The sequence below is a fragment of the Hippichthys cyanospilos genome, chromosome 1 (assembly GCF_059441005.1).
Source record: "Hippichthys cyanospilos isolate Australia breed blue-spotted pipefish chromosome 1, RoL_Hcya_1.0, whole genome shotgun sequence".
Lineage (NCBI taxonomy): Eukaryota > Metazoa > Chordata > Actinopteri > Syngnathiformes > Syngnathidae > Hippichthys > Hippichthys cyanospilos.
In genome coordinates, this window is record NC_142369.1 from 4,301,373 (window position 1) to 4,315,567 (window position 14,195).

General features: G+C 41.0%; 3 protein-coding genes across 4 annotated transcripts in view; 1 reads left to right on the forward strand and 2 right to left on the reverse strand.

Moving 5' to 3' along the window:
* rbm4.3 (RNA binding motif protein 4.3) overlaps nt 1-14,195 on the forward strand; it is a 33,163-nt gene that overhangs the window by 7,856 nt on the left and 11,112 nt on the right. The window contains exon 5 of the transcript XR_015865351.1: nt 13-106. The gene's annotated coding sequence lies outside the window, so the exon portion shown is untranslated. The remainder of the gene's footprint in view (nt 1-12; nt 107-14,195) is intronic.
* On the reverse strand, nt 627-7,732 carry LOC148428678 (uncharacterized). Its single transcript, XM_088412980.1, has 6 exons — nt 7,679-7,732; nt 6,065-6,388; nt 2,676-2,993; nt 2,453-2,581; nt 2,348-2,394; nt 627-1,457 (listed from the first exon to the last, which is right to left on the reverse strand). The coding sequence occupies exons 1-6, from the start codon at nt 7,719-7,721 to the stop codon at nt 1,332-1,334; spliced, it is 987 nt and encodes a 328-aa protein (XP_088269106.1). The 5' UTR covers nt 7,722-7,732; the 3' UTR covers nt 627-1,331.
* On the reverse strand, nt 9,041-14,191 carry LOC148428679 (G protein-coupled receptor 4). 2 transcript variants are annotated; one of them, XM_088412949.1, is made up of 3 exons: nt 11,739-14,191; nt 11,236-11,621; nt 9,041-10,038 (listed from the first exon to the last, which is right to left on the reverse strand). In XM_088412949.1, exons 1-3 carry the CDS (start codon nt 11,913-11,915, stop codon nt 9,663-9,665), a joined length of 939 nt encoding a protein of 312 aa, XP_088269075.1. In that variant the 5' UTR covers nt 11,916-14,191; the 3' UTR covers nt 9,041-9,662. The 2 variants fall into 2 exon arrangements, with proteins under 2 accessions (XP_088269075.1, XP_088269067.1); XM_088412941.1 differs by having other exon boundaries at nt 11,236-14,184.

The following is a 14,195-nucleotide window of genomic DNA, read 5'->3' on the forward strand; positions in this document are numbered from 1 at the left end:
TTTCTTCTCCAGCATCTTCATCTCCGCTATCTCCAGCTCCGCCTCCTGCCTTTCCCTCAACGGCGCCGCCAACCTCCGCCGCCCTAACTTCTCCTCCACCTCTCGCGTGCGTACTCACACAACACGTCACGATATCATCTGCAAACATCGTAGCTCGTGAAGTTTCTTGTCTTACTTCGCCTGTTTGTCCATTTTTTTTGTCAGTTTGTGTTTTTTTCTGTGACCAACCCCAAATTGTCTTCTGACATCCAAAGGTTAGGGTGTTTTTTGGGTTGATGCTTGACATTTGACCCCAAAAGCCAACTCTTTGTCACGCGTGCATTCTGGCGTGTGCGGGTTATGATTTGCGGCACCTTTGTGTCCCGAAATAAACGAGCGGCGAGTAGCTGACCGCCCGTGCGCCACTTTTGGCCGCAGGATTGACGTTTGTTCTCGCTAACTTTCCACTCGTTAGCTTGAGCAAGCGTCAAAATGAATGTACTTCCTGTACGCCAGCCACAAATGGGCCACACGTCTTGTTTTGTTGACCCCTGCAAACAATTGTGCAAAATAGAACAAAACCACATCGGCATCCTGGCAAGGGCCAAAACAACCACACGGTTTCAACGGAACATATCAACTGCTGTTTATTAAAAAAAAAAAAAAGATCAAAACAATGGTCTTTTATGAAATTCATTCGTTGCGGAAATAATTTTGCAACATGAATCTCCATAAGTAGTCGCTTTTTAAACCCTTTAAATGCATTTGATGAAATTAGAAAATTGCATCAAAAATGGGAACAAATACATATTAGAATTACATTTGTGCACAATAATAAAAAAACATATCATGTAAAGAAACACCAAATATGCTCCTAAACCCTTTATGTTACTCATTTTAACTGTAGTAGTTGACAATATGAATTGTTCACTTATTTGCCTTGAGATATTGCGGGTGATGAAAGACACCTTTTTAGGATGTTTAATTTGTACTTTTTTACTTTACATTTCCAGTGGTCCAGGAATCATTTCCAATTCCACAAGAGCAATACTATTTATTTTTTGGATTATTTTAAGCATGTAAGTTTAGTTTGGGGTCATGCAAAGTGCTTCCTGTGTGATGTCATTGCCAAAGTGCTAACGACGTGCTTACAATGTTACATATGTGTTTTTATGTGAATTTGTACAATGTTAGCCATAGCTAATGCCAGTTTTATGTTTTGTTTTATATGCGAATAATGTCGCCCCCCTTGGAACCTTGAATTTTCTGTCGTTACTAGAGACAATATTTTTCCACCGAGACTGTATAGAACATTTTCCAACCCGGTTTGGGTTGAACGTCACAGAACTTGCTCAGTCCTTATGTTTGAGTCGCAATCCCGAGTAAACGCTGTCCTCGGGGCTCCTGTGTCTCCTGCTGTTGGACTGTCTCTTTTTGAAGTCCAGGGCCACGTACGGCAAGGCGTCGTCGTCCTCCGTCTGTGGGGGGGGGGGCGGAACAGTTTGGACGTGAAAAGAGGGTCGTCGTTTCAAGGATTTAGCGTTCTTGAATTGGGGGTACGCCATGGCACTAACGTAAGGTTTTAGCTAGGTCTGTAAGAAAAAGCTCACTTTCAATTAAAAAGGAACATTTTTCTTTTCAAATTGAAAGCCAACTAATTGGAACTTGAAGCATCCCTTTGCTAAGTTGTTAAAGTGGCTTCTTTTGACTTCTCATTTTTCTGGCAGGCAGATGATGTCACATGATCTATCTTCATGCACATATTTATACGTCTTTACAGAGCCCACACATTCAATCCCAGGTGCTACTTTTGATTTTCTCCTCAAATATTTGGGTAAAGGAGGGTGTAAAATTACTTTTCTGTATAAATAAATATACTTGAATGTCTAAAAGGCTTGAAAATTATGTAAAAAATTGTTTTAGGGATTGAATGAGTTAAGTGGAGATTTTGAGTTGTAAATTTCAGATTATAAAATACAATTTTTTTCTCACACTTTGAACGCCGTCTTATAGTCCCGTGCGGTTTATCTGTAGTTTTTTTTAACTCGCCACCAGGGGGCAATCTCCACTCTTAAACGCAAACAGGCGTGTGACTGTTGTGTTGTCGCAGTATTCTTACAGTCTGCAGTTTAAAAAAAGGTTTCAAACAAAAATTTAAATATTCAATGCGCTCGCCATCTTTCTGCTTAAATATCCGATGATACAACCGACAGCATATTTTCCGTAAAATTTTTCTTGGTGTGGCGTGTTATGGCACGAAAAATACAATCATTTTTCTGATACCTGTGGAAATTTGGTTAAAATCTCAAAATCCCCCGAAATGCCTTCACGCAGCCCCATTTGAGAACCGCCGATTTATTGGACCAACCTCATTGTCCATGTTGTCTTCTGGAGTATTTGCTTGTGGGGTCTTTCCTGTTAAATCAAAGACAAAAGAATCAAATGAGCGAGGGGACAAAGTAAAGTGTCTCACCTGAAAGAAGGTCGTCTCTCCGTCTCTTTTTGGAAAAGAGACACGTAAGCAGGACATTGACGACCAGGGACACGAGCAGCAATGCAAGCAGACAGTGCGTCGATATTCTGTACACGGATTTGTCTTCGCCTGTGAAATGACAAAACATGAGAGATTATATACATATATATATATATATATGTATTTATATATATATATATTTTTTTTCGGTCAACGCGTTCACCTCTGATGTCCAGTCTCGTCCCGTTTCCGAAGACGATTTCCCCGCATGAGGCCACGGCGCAGTAGTACGTCCCGGCGTCAGACAGGGTCACGTCTCGCTTGGACAGCACATAAAGACAAGTGCGTTCCGTGGCGCACCCGCTGCCGTTCTCGGAGTGGACGTACAACAAGTGGGCGTGGCCCGAGGTTTTTCGAAACCAGTAGACGGTGTGCCGCCCGACGCTGCTTCCGGGGTGCGCGCTACAATTGAAGGCGGTTGAGTCCCCAAGGGACACCGTGACGGATTTTGGATGCTGTAGGACGGCCAGGCGGTTGGATTCTGAAAATTGAACTAAAATGAGCTCAGGGCAGCGAGACAAATTTTGAACCGCGTTTGCCGATTCGCCTGGCGAATTATTTAGTATTTGACACAGTAAGTTTTTCTTCCTCGAGTGCGGTGGATTTTTTTTTTAAAACTAGGGAGCTGAAATTTCACCCAGATGGTAACAAAATGTCAACGTTAGACATGGCACGATCACATAGTTATCACACTACCAGGAGTGTGCCATCTCTATGCTAGAATACTGCCACAATTATTTGGAAGAAAATGGCCCGAAAATGGTCAAAAATAGACACTAGGGAGCTGAAATTTCACCCAGATTGTGACATTTCAAAGTGCAACATGGCACAACCACTTAATTATCCCGCTTGCAGGAGGGTGCCATACCTCAGCTAAAATACTCCCAGAATGATGTGGAAGAATTTGACCCGAAATGGCTTCAAAAAGACACGGGCGAGCTGAAAGTTCACCCCGGTTTTGACATTTCAAAGTGCAACATGGTACGACCACTTAATTATCTCGCCAGAAGGAGGATGCCATCCCTTAGCTAAAGTGCTGCTAGAATAATGTAGAACAATTTGACCCAAAATGGCTTAAAAAAAAAACACGAGGGAGCTGAAATTTCACTCTGATTTTGACGACATTTCAAATTTCAACATGGCACGGCCACTTAGTAATCACGTGAGCAGGAGTGTCCCACCCCCTGGCTCAAATACTGCCAGAACGATGTGGAAAATTTGACCCCAAAATGGTCAAAACACACACAAGGGAGCTGAAATTTCACTCAGATTTTGACGACATTTCAAAGTTCAACATGGCACGACCACTTAGTAATCACGTGAGCAGGAGTGTCCCATCCCCTGGCTCAAATACTGCCAGAATGATGTGGAAATTTTGACCCAAAAATGGTCAAAACACACCCTAGGAAGCTGAAATTTCACTCAGATTTTGACGACATTTCAAAGTTCAACATGGCACGACCACTTAGTAATCACGTGAACAGGAGTGTCCCATCCCCTGGCTCAAATACTGCCAGAATGATGTGGAAATTTTGACCCAAAAATGGTCAAAACACACCCTAGGAAGCTGAAATTTCACTCAGATTTTGACGACATTTCAAAGTTCAACATGGCACGAACACTTCATAATCATGTGAGCAGGAGTGTCCCATCCCCTGGCTCAAATACTGCCAGAATGATGTGGAAATTTTGACCCAAAAATGGTCAAAACACACCCTAGGAAGCTGAAATTTCACTCCGATTTTGACGACATTTCAAAGTTCAACATGGCATGACCACTTCATAATCATGTGAGCAGGAGTGTCCCATCCCCTGGCTCAAATACTGCCAGAATGATGTGGAAATTTTGACCCAAAAATGGTCAAAACACACCCTAGGAAGCTGAAATTTCACTCAGATTTTGACGACATTTCAAAGTTCAACATGGCACGACCACTTAGTAATCACGTGAACAGGAGTGTCCCATCCCCTGGCTCAAATACTGCCAGAATGATGTGGAAATTTTGACCCAAAAATGGTCAAAACACACCCTAGGAAGCTGAAATTTCACTCAGATTTTGACGACATTTCAAAGTTCAACATGGCACGAACACTTCATAATCATGTGAGCAGGAGTGTCCCATCCCCTGGCTCAAATACTGCCAGAATGATGTGGAAATTTTGACCCAAAAATGGTCAAAACACACCCTAGGAAGCTGAAATTTCACTCCGATTTTGACGACATTTCAAAGTTCAACATGGCATGACCACTTCATAATCATGTGAGCAGGAGTGTCCCATCCCCTGGCTCAAATACTGCCAGAATGATGTGGAAATTTTGACCCAAAAATGGTCAAAACACACCCTAGGAAGCTGAAATTTCACTCAGATTTTGACGACATTTCAAAGTTCAACATGGCACGACCACTTAGTAATCACGTGAACAGGAGTGTCCCATCCCCTGGCTCAAATACTGCCAGAATGATGTGGAAATTTTGACCCAAAAATGGTCAAAACACACCCTAGGAAGCTGAAATTTCACTCAGATTTTGACGACATTTCAAAGTTCAACATGGCACGAACACTTCATAATCATGTGAGCAGGAGTGTCCCATCCCCTGGCTCAAATACTGCCAGAATGATGTGGAAATTTTGACCCAAAAATGGTCAAAACACACCCTAGGAAGCTGAAATTTCACTCCGATTTTGACGACATTTCAAAGTTCAACATGGCATGACCACTTCATAATCATGTGAGCAGGAGTGTCCCATCCCCTGGCTCAAATACTGCCAGAATGATGTGGAAATTTTGACCCAAAAATGGTCAAAACACACCCTAGGAAGCTGAAATTTCACTCAGATTTTGACGACATTTCAAAGTTCAACATGGCACGACCACTTAGTAATCACGTGAACAGGAGTGTCCCATCCCCTGGCTCAAATACTGCCAGAATGATGTGGAAATTTTGACCCAAAAATGGTCAAAACACACCCTAGGAAGCTGAAATTTCACTCAGATTTTGACGACATTTCAAAGTTCAACATGGCACGAACACTTCATAATCATGTGAGCAGGAGTGTCCCATCCCCTGGCTCAAATACTGCCAGAATGATGTGGAAATTTTGACCCAAAAATGGTCAAAACACACCCTAGGAAGCTGAAATTTCACTCAGATTTTGACGACATTTCAAAGTTCAACATGGCACGAACACTTCATAATCACGTGAGCAGGAGTGTCCCATCCCCTGGCTCAAATACTGCCAGAATGATGTGGAAAATTTGACCCAAAAATGGTCAAAACACACTCTAGGAAGCTGAAATTTCACTCAGATTTTGACGACATTTCAAAGTTCAACATGGCACGACCACTTAGTAATCACGTGAACAGGAGTGTCCCATCCCCTGGCTCAAATACTGCCAGAATGATGTGGAAAATTTGACCCCAAAATGGTCAAAACACACACTAGGGAGCTGAAATTTCACCCAGCCGGTGACAGCATATCCAAGTTATTCTTGTCACGACCACTTAGCTATCACACAACCAGGAGCGAGGTCAAAAGCTGCACTCTTACCTTTGACAAGCAAAAAGATGGCCACCTGAAAGCTCATGACGTTGAGGTTGCTCTGGCCGCAGTAGTACATGGCGGTGTCGGAGGGCCGCGCGTCGGAAATGTTCAGGTGGAAGAAGCCGTCTCCGGCGAGCAGCGTCATCCGCCGGCCGTACTGGCTGGCGATGCGGCGCCCGCGGGAGTTTTGCGCGTACAAGTAGAAAGACGAGATGAGCTGGGGTTGCTCGCCCGCCACTTGCTTGTACCAGCTTAGATATTTGAGGCCCGGGGCGAAGCTGCAGGGCAGGTTGACGTTCTCGCCTTGGCGGGCAAAAAGCACGCTGCCATCTGAAATGCACCCGCATGTCTGATTTATTTTCCTGTGTGCATTTGTATATTTATTTTTTTCCATTTACTGCACTCTAAAAGAAGTTCTGGACTTGCCCAACGTTTGGCTCATTTGGACTTTTTTTTTTGGACAACATTCTGGGTTAGTCTGCACAAAAGTACCCCCTAAAAACGTGTTGTTTTGTAAGGCTTAAAGAATTGGGTTGTTTTGTACAAAACGGCCCAGAAAGTTGGGTCAAATCAACCCAATGTTCGTCGATCCTATTTTGACCTAATAATTGTGTTTTTTTGCACATCTGTTTGTAAAGTGACAAATCAGTCCATGTTTAACAACATTCTGGCTTAGTCTGCACAAAAGTACCCCCTAAAAATGGGTTGTTTTGTAGAACTTAAAGAACTGAGTCGTTTCTGGGCCGTTAAATTAACCCAATGTTGGGCCCATCCTATTTTCACCCATAATTGTGATTTTTTTACACATATGTTTGTAAAGTGACAGATCAGTCCGTGTTTAACCCAAAATTGGGTGAGTTTCCCGCCCAAATGTTTGGCTCAATTTGACCGTACGGGTTACCCCCCCCCCATGGAAAAAAAAGGAAAAGGAAGAAATGTAAACTATCAACCCTGAACTTTCAACAACTGCTAACTAGTTGTTGTTTTTTAAACAGAGTTTATACAGGTTACAGATTAGTCTAAAAATGAAAAAAAACAAAAAACCAAGTGCTTCAAGGTGCCTGAAATAAGAAAAATAAAATAAAAAAAAGCCAATCCATATTTTAAAGCAATTACACGTCACATGACAAAAACAAAGACATTTGCCTGGGATTATCTGAAACCTGTACATATCCAAAATTGGTTAAAAAAATAATTGAATTGACTCTTTTGGTAATTCTTTTCAACGCTTAAATTGAAATGTTTTTACACATAAACCACACCTCTTTCAATACGAGCTTTTGCAATCATTTTTTTTTTAAGCTATCGCTACAATGAAAAAATGTGCTAGAAATTTATCGTATTTTTATTAAATGTAATTCATCTATTATCTCTAATTTATCCAAGTAATTGTATTTTATTATATACGTTTAATTTTTTTCATTTTATGATATAAATTCAAATACATGCAGCTAATGATTAATATATCAAATATTTTGCGAGAAACGTTCAATTTTCATGGTATTATTCCTATATTTCCAAATGAGAATTTTCTTGGTGCTAATTCCGTTTTTTTTTTGTTTTTAATTTCGTCACATAAAAAAATTGCAATACGTTTGCTTTGCGAACGAGATGACTTACGAGCGGGGAGAAGAGCAAGCAAGAGCGCGGCCAGCTTCAACATCTTCTTGTCCGTCGAGAATTCTGCCGAATGGCGCCGTCACCGACAAAAAAAGATACAGTGGAAACAAACGGAAAAAAAAAAACCGTCTTGCGGCCACGAGGGCGGAGCGCAGTTGTGCAACAAAGTTGAAAATTCACTTTCAAAATAGGACTTGGTTTGCGGGCTTACTTTGCAATATCAAGGCCTGACCGCTATGTTGTTGTTTTTTTTTTTTTTTTTTAACGGCGGATGCTGATGTTTGGAATAAATAATACCAATTACATCACTAAAATATGACTATTTTTTATGTATAACATTTTTTATTCTTTTTATCAAGGGTTTTTTTTTTTACATTTATTTTTGTGTTTCATTATTATTCTTTAATATTTGTAATTTGTAATTTTTAAATTTTCTAATTTAATTGTTATATTTATGTTAAATATTTAAATTAAATTGTTGTATACATATTTATAATACATATATATATATATATATATGTATATATATATATATGTATTATAAATATGTATATAACAATTTAATTTACCGGTAAATATTATTTTATATAAATATTTCTAATTTAATTGTTATATTTACATTAAATATTTAAATTAAATTGTTGTATACATATTTATAATACATATATATATATATATATATATATATATATATATATATATATATATATATATATATATATATATATATGTGTATTATAAATATGTATACAACAATTTAATTTAAATATTTAATATAAATATATATATATATATATATATATATATATATATATATATATATATATATATATATATATATATATATATATGTATTATAAATATGTATACAACAATTTAATTTAAATATTTAATATAAATATAACAATTAAATTAGAAAATTTAAAAATTACAAATTACAAATATTAAAGAATAATAATAATATAATATAACATAATAATAATATGCATATATACGTTTTTTTTTACAGCAGATACTGACGTTTGGCATAAATAATACCAAGTACTTCACTAAAAAAATGACTGACTATTCATTATATATATCACATTTTTTTAATTCATTTTATTGAAGGATATTTTTATTTCTTCATGATTTACTTTTATACTTACTTTTATGTTTTATTTTTATTCTTTGATATTTTTATTTGATATTTTTTTTAATTCAATAGCCATATTTTTATTTATTATATTTACTATCACATGTATTTTAAGAACAAAACTTCTTGTATGTATTTTTTTTTAAATCAGATATGTATACTTTAAGAACACGTATAAACAATATCTTGCACTAAAAAAAAAAAAAAATGCACCACATTTTTTGCACTATTGTCTCTGTTGTTTATTGCTCATTATTTATTGCTCAATTATGCAATGTAGTCTGCTGCTCGGGGAAGTGAACAGAATAAGAATTTCTTTGTATGGTAAAACTATACATATGACAATAAATCTCTTGAATCTCGAAAAGGAGACCACCTTTACCTTGAATGTTATTCTTTTGACGCAGTCCATTTTGACCCAATTTGGGTTATTTTTACCCCGACTGGTTTTGGTTGTGTTCGTTTTCAAACCAACATTCGTTATATGCGAAAAACTGTTGAAAAGTCTTGAAAAATAACCCAAATTGGGTCAAGGGTGGAACAATCCAGTTCATCGTTTTAACTTGAAAAGTTGTCTGGGTCCACTTGGACCAGTTTGGGTCTTTTTTACCCCAGTTGTTTTTAGAGGAAAGAGATACCGCTCGAAATGTAATTCCAAAGTAGACACGGCGGGCGCAGCACTATTTTATATTTTTGAAACCCCATAATGCTCTGTACTGGTTAGGGGGTACTTGGCGGGAAAAAAATGTCTCACAGGGGGGGTACATCATAGAGGAGCCGGTGGTTTAGAGAACAAGGACATTGTTAGGATTTGAAAGCGGTCTTTGGAATAAGAAATAATTCCCAGCGCTAAGATTGGCCGTGGATATCCGTCCGAGCCCCGGCGCCGTCTGCCGTCTCTTTGCCGCAGCAGGGCAAAGACCTCCGCAGCTCCAGCCGGGCGTCGGCGCACAGAAAGATGTAGAAGAGCGGATCCAGCGTGGCGTTGAGGCTGGTCAGCCCGTAGCACAGGCGGTAGAGCAGAAAGATGTCGCGCTCCAGCGCGCAGGGCTCGGCGGCCCGCAGCAACCACGCAAATCTGTAGCCGCCCACAAGGTGGTAAGGCCCGAACACCGCCATAAAGTTGATGGTGATGACCAGCAGGACGCCCGTGATCTTGTGGCGCTCGTGGGCCGACAGCGACGGAGAGTGTCGCAGCGTGACCCAGATGTGGCCCGACGTGTAGCTGAAAGACAAGCGGGGGCGGGGCCGGGATCAATGCCAGCCACGTAATCACACACTCAGATCAATTAAAAAAAAATAACCCAAATTGGGCCAAAAAAGGACAGATCCAACTTTCTGAATGAATAACTCAATACGTTGGGTCGAAAAATCAACCTCGGCCTAAGTAATTACCTCACCCGAAAGGTTGGGCCAAAAATGGTCAGAGCCGACATTTTGGGTGAAATAAATAACCCAAAATTCAAGTAACTTACCAAAAAAGTCGCGACTGACCCAACTTTTTGTTTGAAATAAAAAGCCCCGAAATTAAGAAACTTCCCGAAAAAGTTGGGTCAAATAGGGAATGACACAACATTTTAGGTTAAGTAAATAACCCCAAAATTGAGTAACTTACTGAAAACGTTGGGTCGAAAAGGTACCGAACCAACATTTTGGGTTAAATAAATAACCCCAAAATTAGGTCGCTCACCAAAAAAGTTGGCTGAAAAAGAGACCGACCCAACATTTTGCGTTGGGTTAGGGTTAGGGGTTAGGGTTAGAAATAACCTCAAAATTAATTAATTTACCGAAAAAGTTGGGTCAAAAAGAAACCGGCCCAACATTTTAGGTAAAATAAATAACCCCATGATTTTGTAATCTTCTGAAAAGCGACAACCCTTCTAAAACTACATAACTTACTAAAAAAGTTGGGTCAGAAGATCATTGGTGTTAAATAAACACATTATGTGATACAACCCAATATAACCCAAATCGCATTCAACCCCAAAATTTAGGTCAGTGTATTTTTGACCCACCCTGTTTAATTAACATTTGGATTCAACTATATTTAGAGTCTACACTCTGAAAACAGTTGGGTAAAAATAACAAACCAGAACTGACCAAAATATCTTTTTGCTCCCTTTTTGATGCATAATCGGGCCTCTTTTAACCGTGTTTTCTTACGTTCCCTAATACTATGGTAGCCAAACCCTTTTATTTACCATTTTGGTGGTCAAACTGACACAATATTTGGTTCAATTTTGCGAGGTTGTTCCGTCAAAACAAAGCAGAAGGTTGTGTCAAAATGACCCAAATAGGGCCGTAGGCTTATAGGGTGGATCATTTCTTAACCCATAATTGGGTTATTTTCAACCCCACCGATTTTAGATAGCAGGAAAGAGACCCATCCGTCTTTGACCCTAGTGGTTTTCGAACCACCTACCCGAGAATTGCGCACGGCAGCAGGAAGCCCAGCGCCACAGTGACGATCTTGAAGCGGGCATAGCGGGGGCTGACGGGGTATCGTTCCAGACACAGCAGTCTCTCCGAGTCGAAAAGGGACGGCAGGAGTCCGAGAAGGCAGAAGAGAAAGGTGGTGGTCCACACCGCCAGGCCCGAGACGGCGGCCGCCCGGACCGTCCTCACCCTGCGGCTGCTCAGCGGGAAGACGATGGCCAGGCAGCGGTCCAGCGCGATCAGGCACAGGAACATGACGCTGGCGTAGACGTTGACGTAGAAGACGTAGCCCACCAGCTCGCAGGTCAGCCGGCCGTAGGGCCAGCGGTGGGAGCCCTGGAGGTACACCATCCACAGGGGCAGGGTGAGGAGCTGCAGGAGGTCGGACAGGAGCAGGTTCAGGATGTAGACCAGCTGGCAGCCGCCGCTCCCCGAGCGCCCCAGCTGGTACAGCCCCCAGAGGGACAGCAGGTTGCAGGGCAGGCCCACCGAGAAGACCAGGCCGTAGATGCAGGTCAGGCCCGGGACGTCCGTGTCCAAGGGGAGGCCGCAGCTGTCGTTGGACATGTCCGACTCCGGCCGCCCGTTCAAAAGCCCCCGGACGACTTGCGCCTCTCCGAAAAGGCCGCGCTCGGGTTCGGTCTCGCCCGCGCGTCCCCGATCCATCGGGGACCCAACGTGAGCGTCCTGACTCGACCGGGACCTTGTTGCCGGGCGACGCGGCGAGTGCTGCCAACGTGGCGTCTGGAGACACTTTTGTCCATTCTTTGACGGCTTCCTCCACAGGAAGCGCGCTTCTTGGCTTTTAAGGGCAACATCCTGAGACGGGAGAACGCCTTTCGGCCTTGAACGAAAACAAAGTGACGCGGCAAACGTCAGACGTTCAAACGGGGCTCTCAAACTCGTTCGGATCAGGGGACACGGGGAGAAAAATTGATCCTCAAGTCGGTTGGACTGGTAAAATCATGGTAAACGAGAGTTTTGCCCTGCGCGTCGGCCAGGTCTACGTTCCCAAATAGAAGCTGTTAAATGTAAAAGTATTTCTAAATAAAAAATAAAGTGTATGTATACATACATGGACCATAGTTTTGGCCTTGATTTGGGGGAAAAAAAGTGCATCTTAATTTTGAGGGATTACACTAATAAAAAATATCGGAGACATGACCCTGATTAATAAGCATAAGACTCCAAAACACTCCATAATAGAGAGTTGCCATTCCGGTACGGGTTTTATATTTTCCCACAAATGCGTGAATGATTGTGCAGGGATTACATGGTTGCGTAATATGCGCCGGCACGGCAATGAGGGAAAACACAATCGTAATTGTGTTTTTAAAAGAATGGCTGGCGTGAGACAATTGGCTGCAGGAAGTATTTTTCAAAAGGGAACGCTTGCTCATTTTCAAGCGTTCCTTTTTGCACCCTTGGAAAAAAAAAGCCACCAGACTGATTTATTGATTAAAAAAAAAAAATCTAAAACCTCAAAAAGTCTTGACCTTCAAAAGTCATTGTCTTGTTTCTGTCTAGACCTCCAGTCTTAGTCTTGCCTCTTTCTGGTCTTGTCTTCTACAGTTACTAGTCTTGTCTTGGTCTGGACCTCCAAAAGTCCTTGTCTAAGTCTTGATATCTAAAAGTCTTGGTCTTTTCACGATCTCAACCTCCAAAGGTTTTGGTCTTGGCTCTGTCTCGACCTCGAAAACTCTTGACCTTCAAAGGTCATTGCGTTGTTTCGGTCAAGACTTCCAAAGGTTTTGGTTCTTGTCTTTTTCTGGACCTCCAAAAGTCCTTATCTTGTCTAAGTCTTGATATCTAAAAGTCTTGGTCTCGTCTCGTTCTTGATCTCCATATGTTTTGGTCTTTTCTCCTTCTCAACCTCCAAAGGTTTTGGTCTTGTTTCTGTCTCGACCTCAAAAACTCTTGACCTTCAAACGTCATTGTGTTGTTTCAGTCTAGACCTCGAAAAGTCTTAGTCTTGCCTCTTTATGGACCTCAAAAACTCTTGGTCTTGTCCTCCAAAGTTCCTAGTCTTGTCTTGGTCTGGACCTCCAAAAGTCCTTCTCTAAGTCTTGATATCTAAAAGTCTTGGTCTTTTCTCGTACTTGACCTCCAAAGGTTTTGGTCTTGTCTCTGTCTCGACCTCAAAACTCTTGACCTTCAAACATCATTGTGTTGTTTCAGTCTAGACCTCGAAAAGTCTTTGTCTTGCCTCTTTATGGACCTCAAAAACTCTTGATCTAGTCCTCTTAAAGTTCCTAGTCTTGTCTTGGTCTGGACCTCCAAAAATCTTTGTCTAAGTCTTGATATCTAAAAGTCTTGGTCTTTTCCCGTTCTCGACCTCCAAAGGTTTTGGTCGTCTCTGTCTCGACCTCAAAAACACTTGAACTTCAAAGGTCATTGTGTTGTTTCGGTCGAGACCTCCAAAGGTCTTAGTTTTGTCTTTTTCTGCACCTCGAAAAAGTCTTTTCTCATTCTTGACCTCCAAAAGTTTGGTCTTTCTCTCGCTCAACCTAAAAAAATCTTGACCTTCAAAGGTCATTGTCTCAACCTCCAAAAGTTTCTCTCTCGACATCTCAAAGTTTTGTTCTTAGTCTTGTCTCTGGTCTCAACCTTCAAAAATGATTGTCTTGTCTGTCTCGACCACCAAAACTCTGTCTCATGTCGGTCTAGACCTTTGAAAGTCTGGGACATGTCTTTGTCTCAACCTCCTAAAGTCTGTCTTGTCCTGATCCCGCCATCTAAAAGTCTTGGTGTTGTCACGGTCTCGACATCCAAAGGTCTTGGTCTTGTTTTGGCCTTGACCTTCAAAAGTCTTTGTTTAGTCTCAGTTTTCCCTAGTCTTGATATCTTCGTCTCCATCGTTGTGGTCTTCACAGAAAATCTAGTACCCTAACAGTGACCTGTGTATTCATATTTTGGATTTTTTTTTACAGTTTATCTCAACAAAAA

Excerpts from the sequence above, each read along its gene's own strand:
- LOC148428678 (XM_088412980.1), bottom strand. The coding sequence starts at position 7,721 with ATGTTGAAGCTGGCCGCGCTCTTGCTTGCTCTTCTCCCCGCTC. Across the intron at positions 2,994-6,064 it reads CATCTTTTTGCTTGTCAAAG|AATCCAACCGCCTGGCCGTC; the intron begins GTAAGAGTGCAG and ends TTCAATTTTCAG. Across the intron at positions 1,458-2,347 it reads AAGACAACATGGACAATGAG|ACGGAGGACGACGACGCCTT; the intron begins GTTGGTCCAATA and ends CCCCCCCCACAG.
- LOC148428679 (XM_088412941.1), bottom strand. The coding sequence starts at position 11,915 with ATGGATCGGGGACGCGCGGGCGAGACCGAACCCGAGCGCGGCCTTTTC. Across the intron at positions 10,039-11,235 it reads CTGCCGTGCGCAATTCTCGG|CTACACGTCGGGCCACATCT; the intron begins GTAGGTGGTTCG and ends CTTGTCTTTCAG.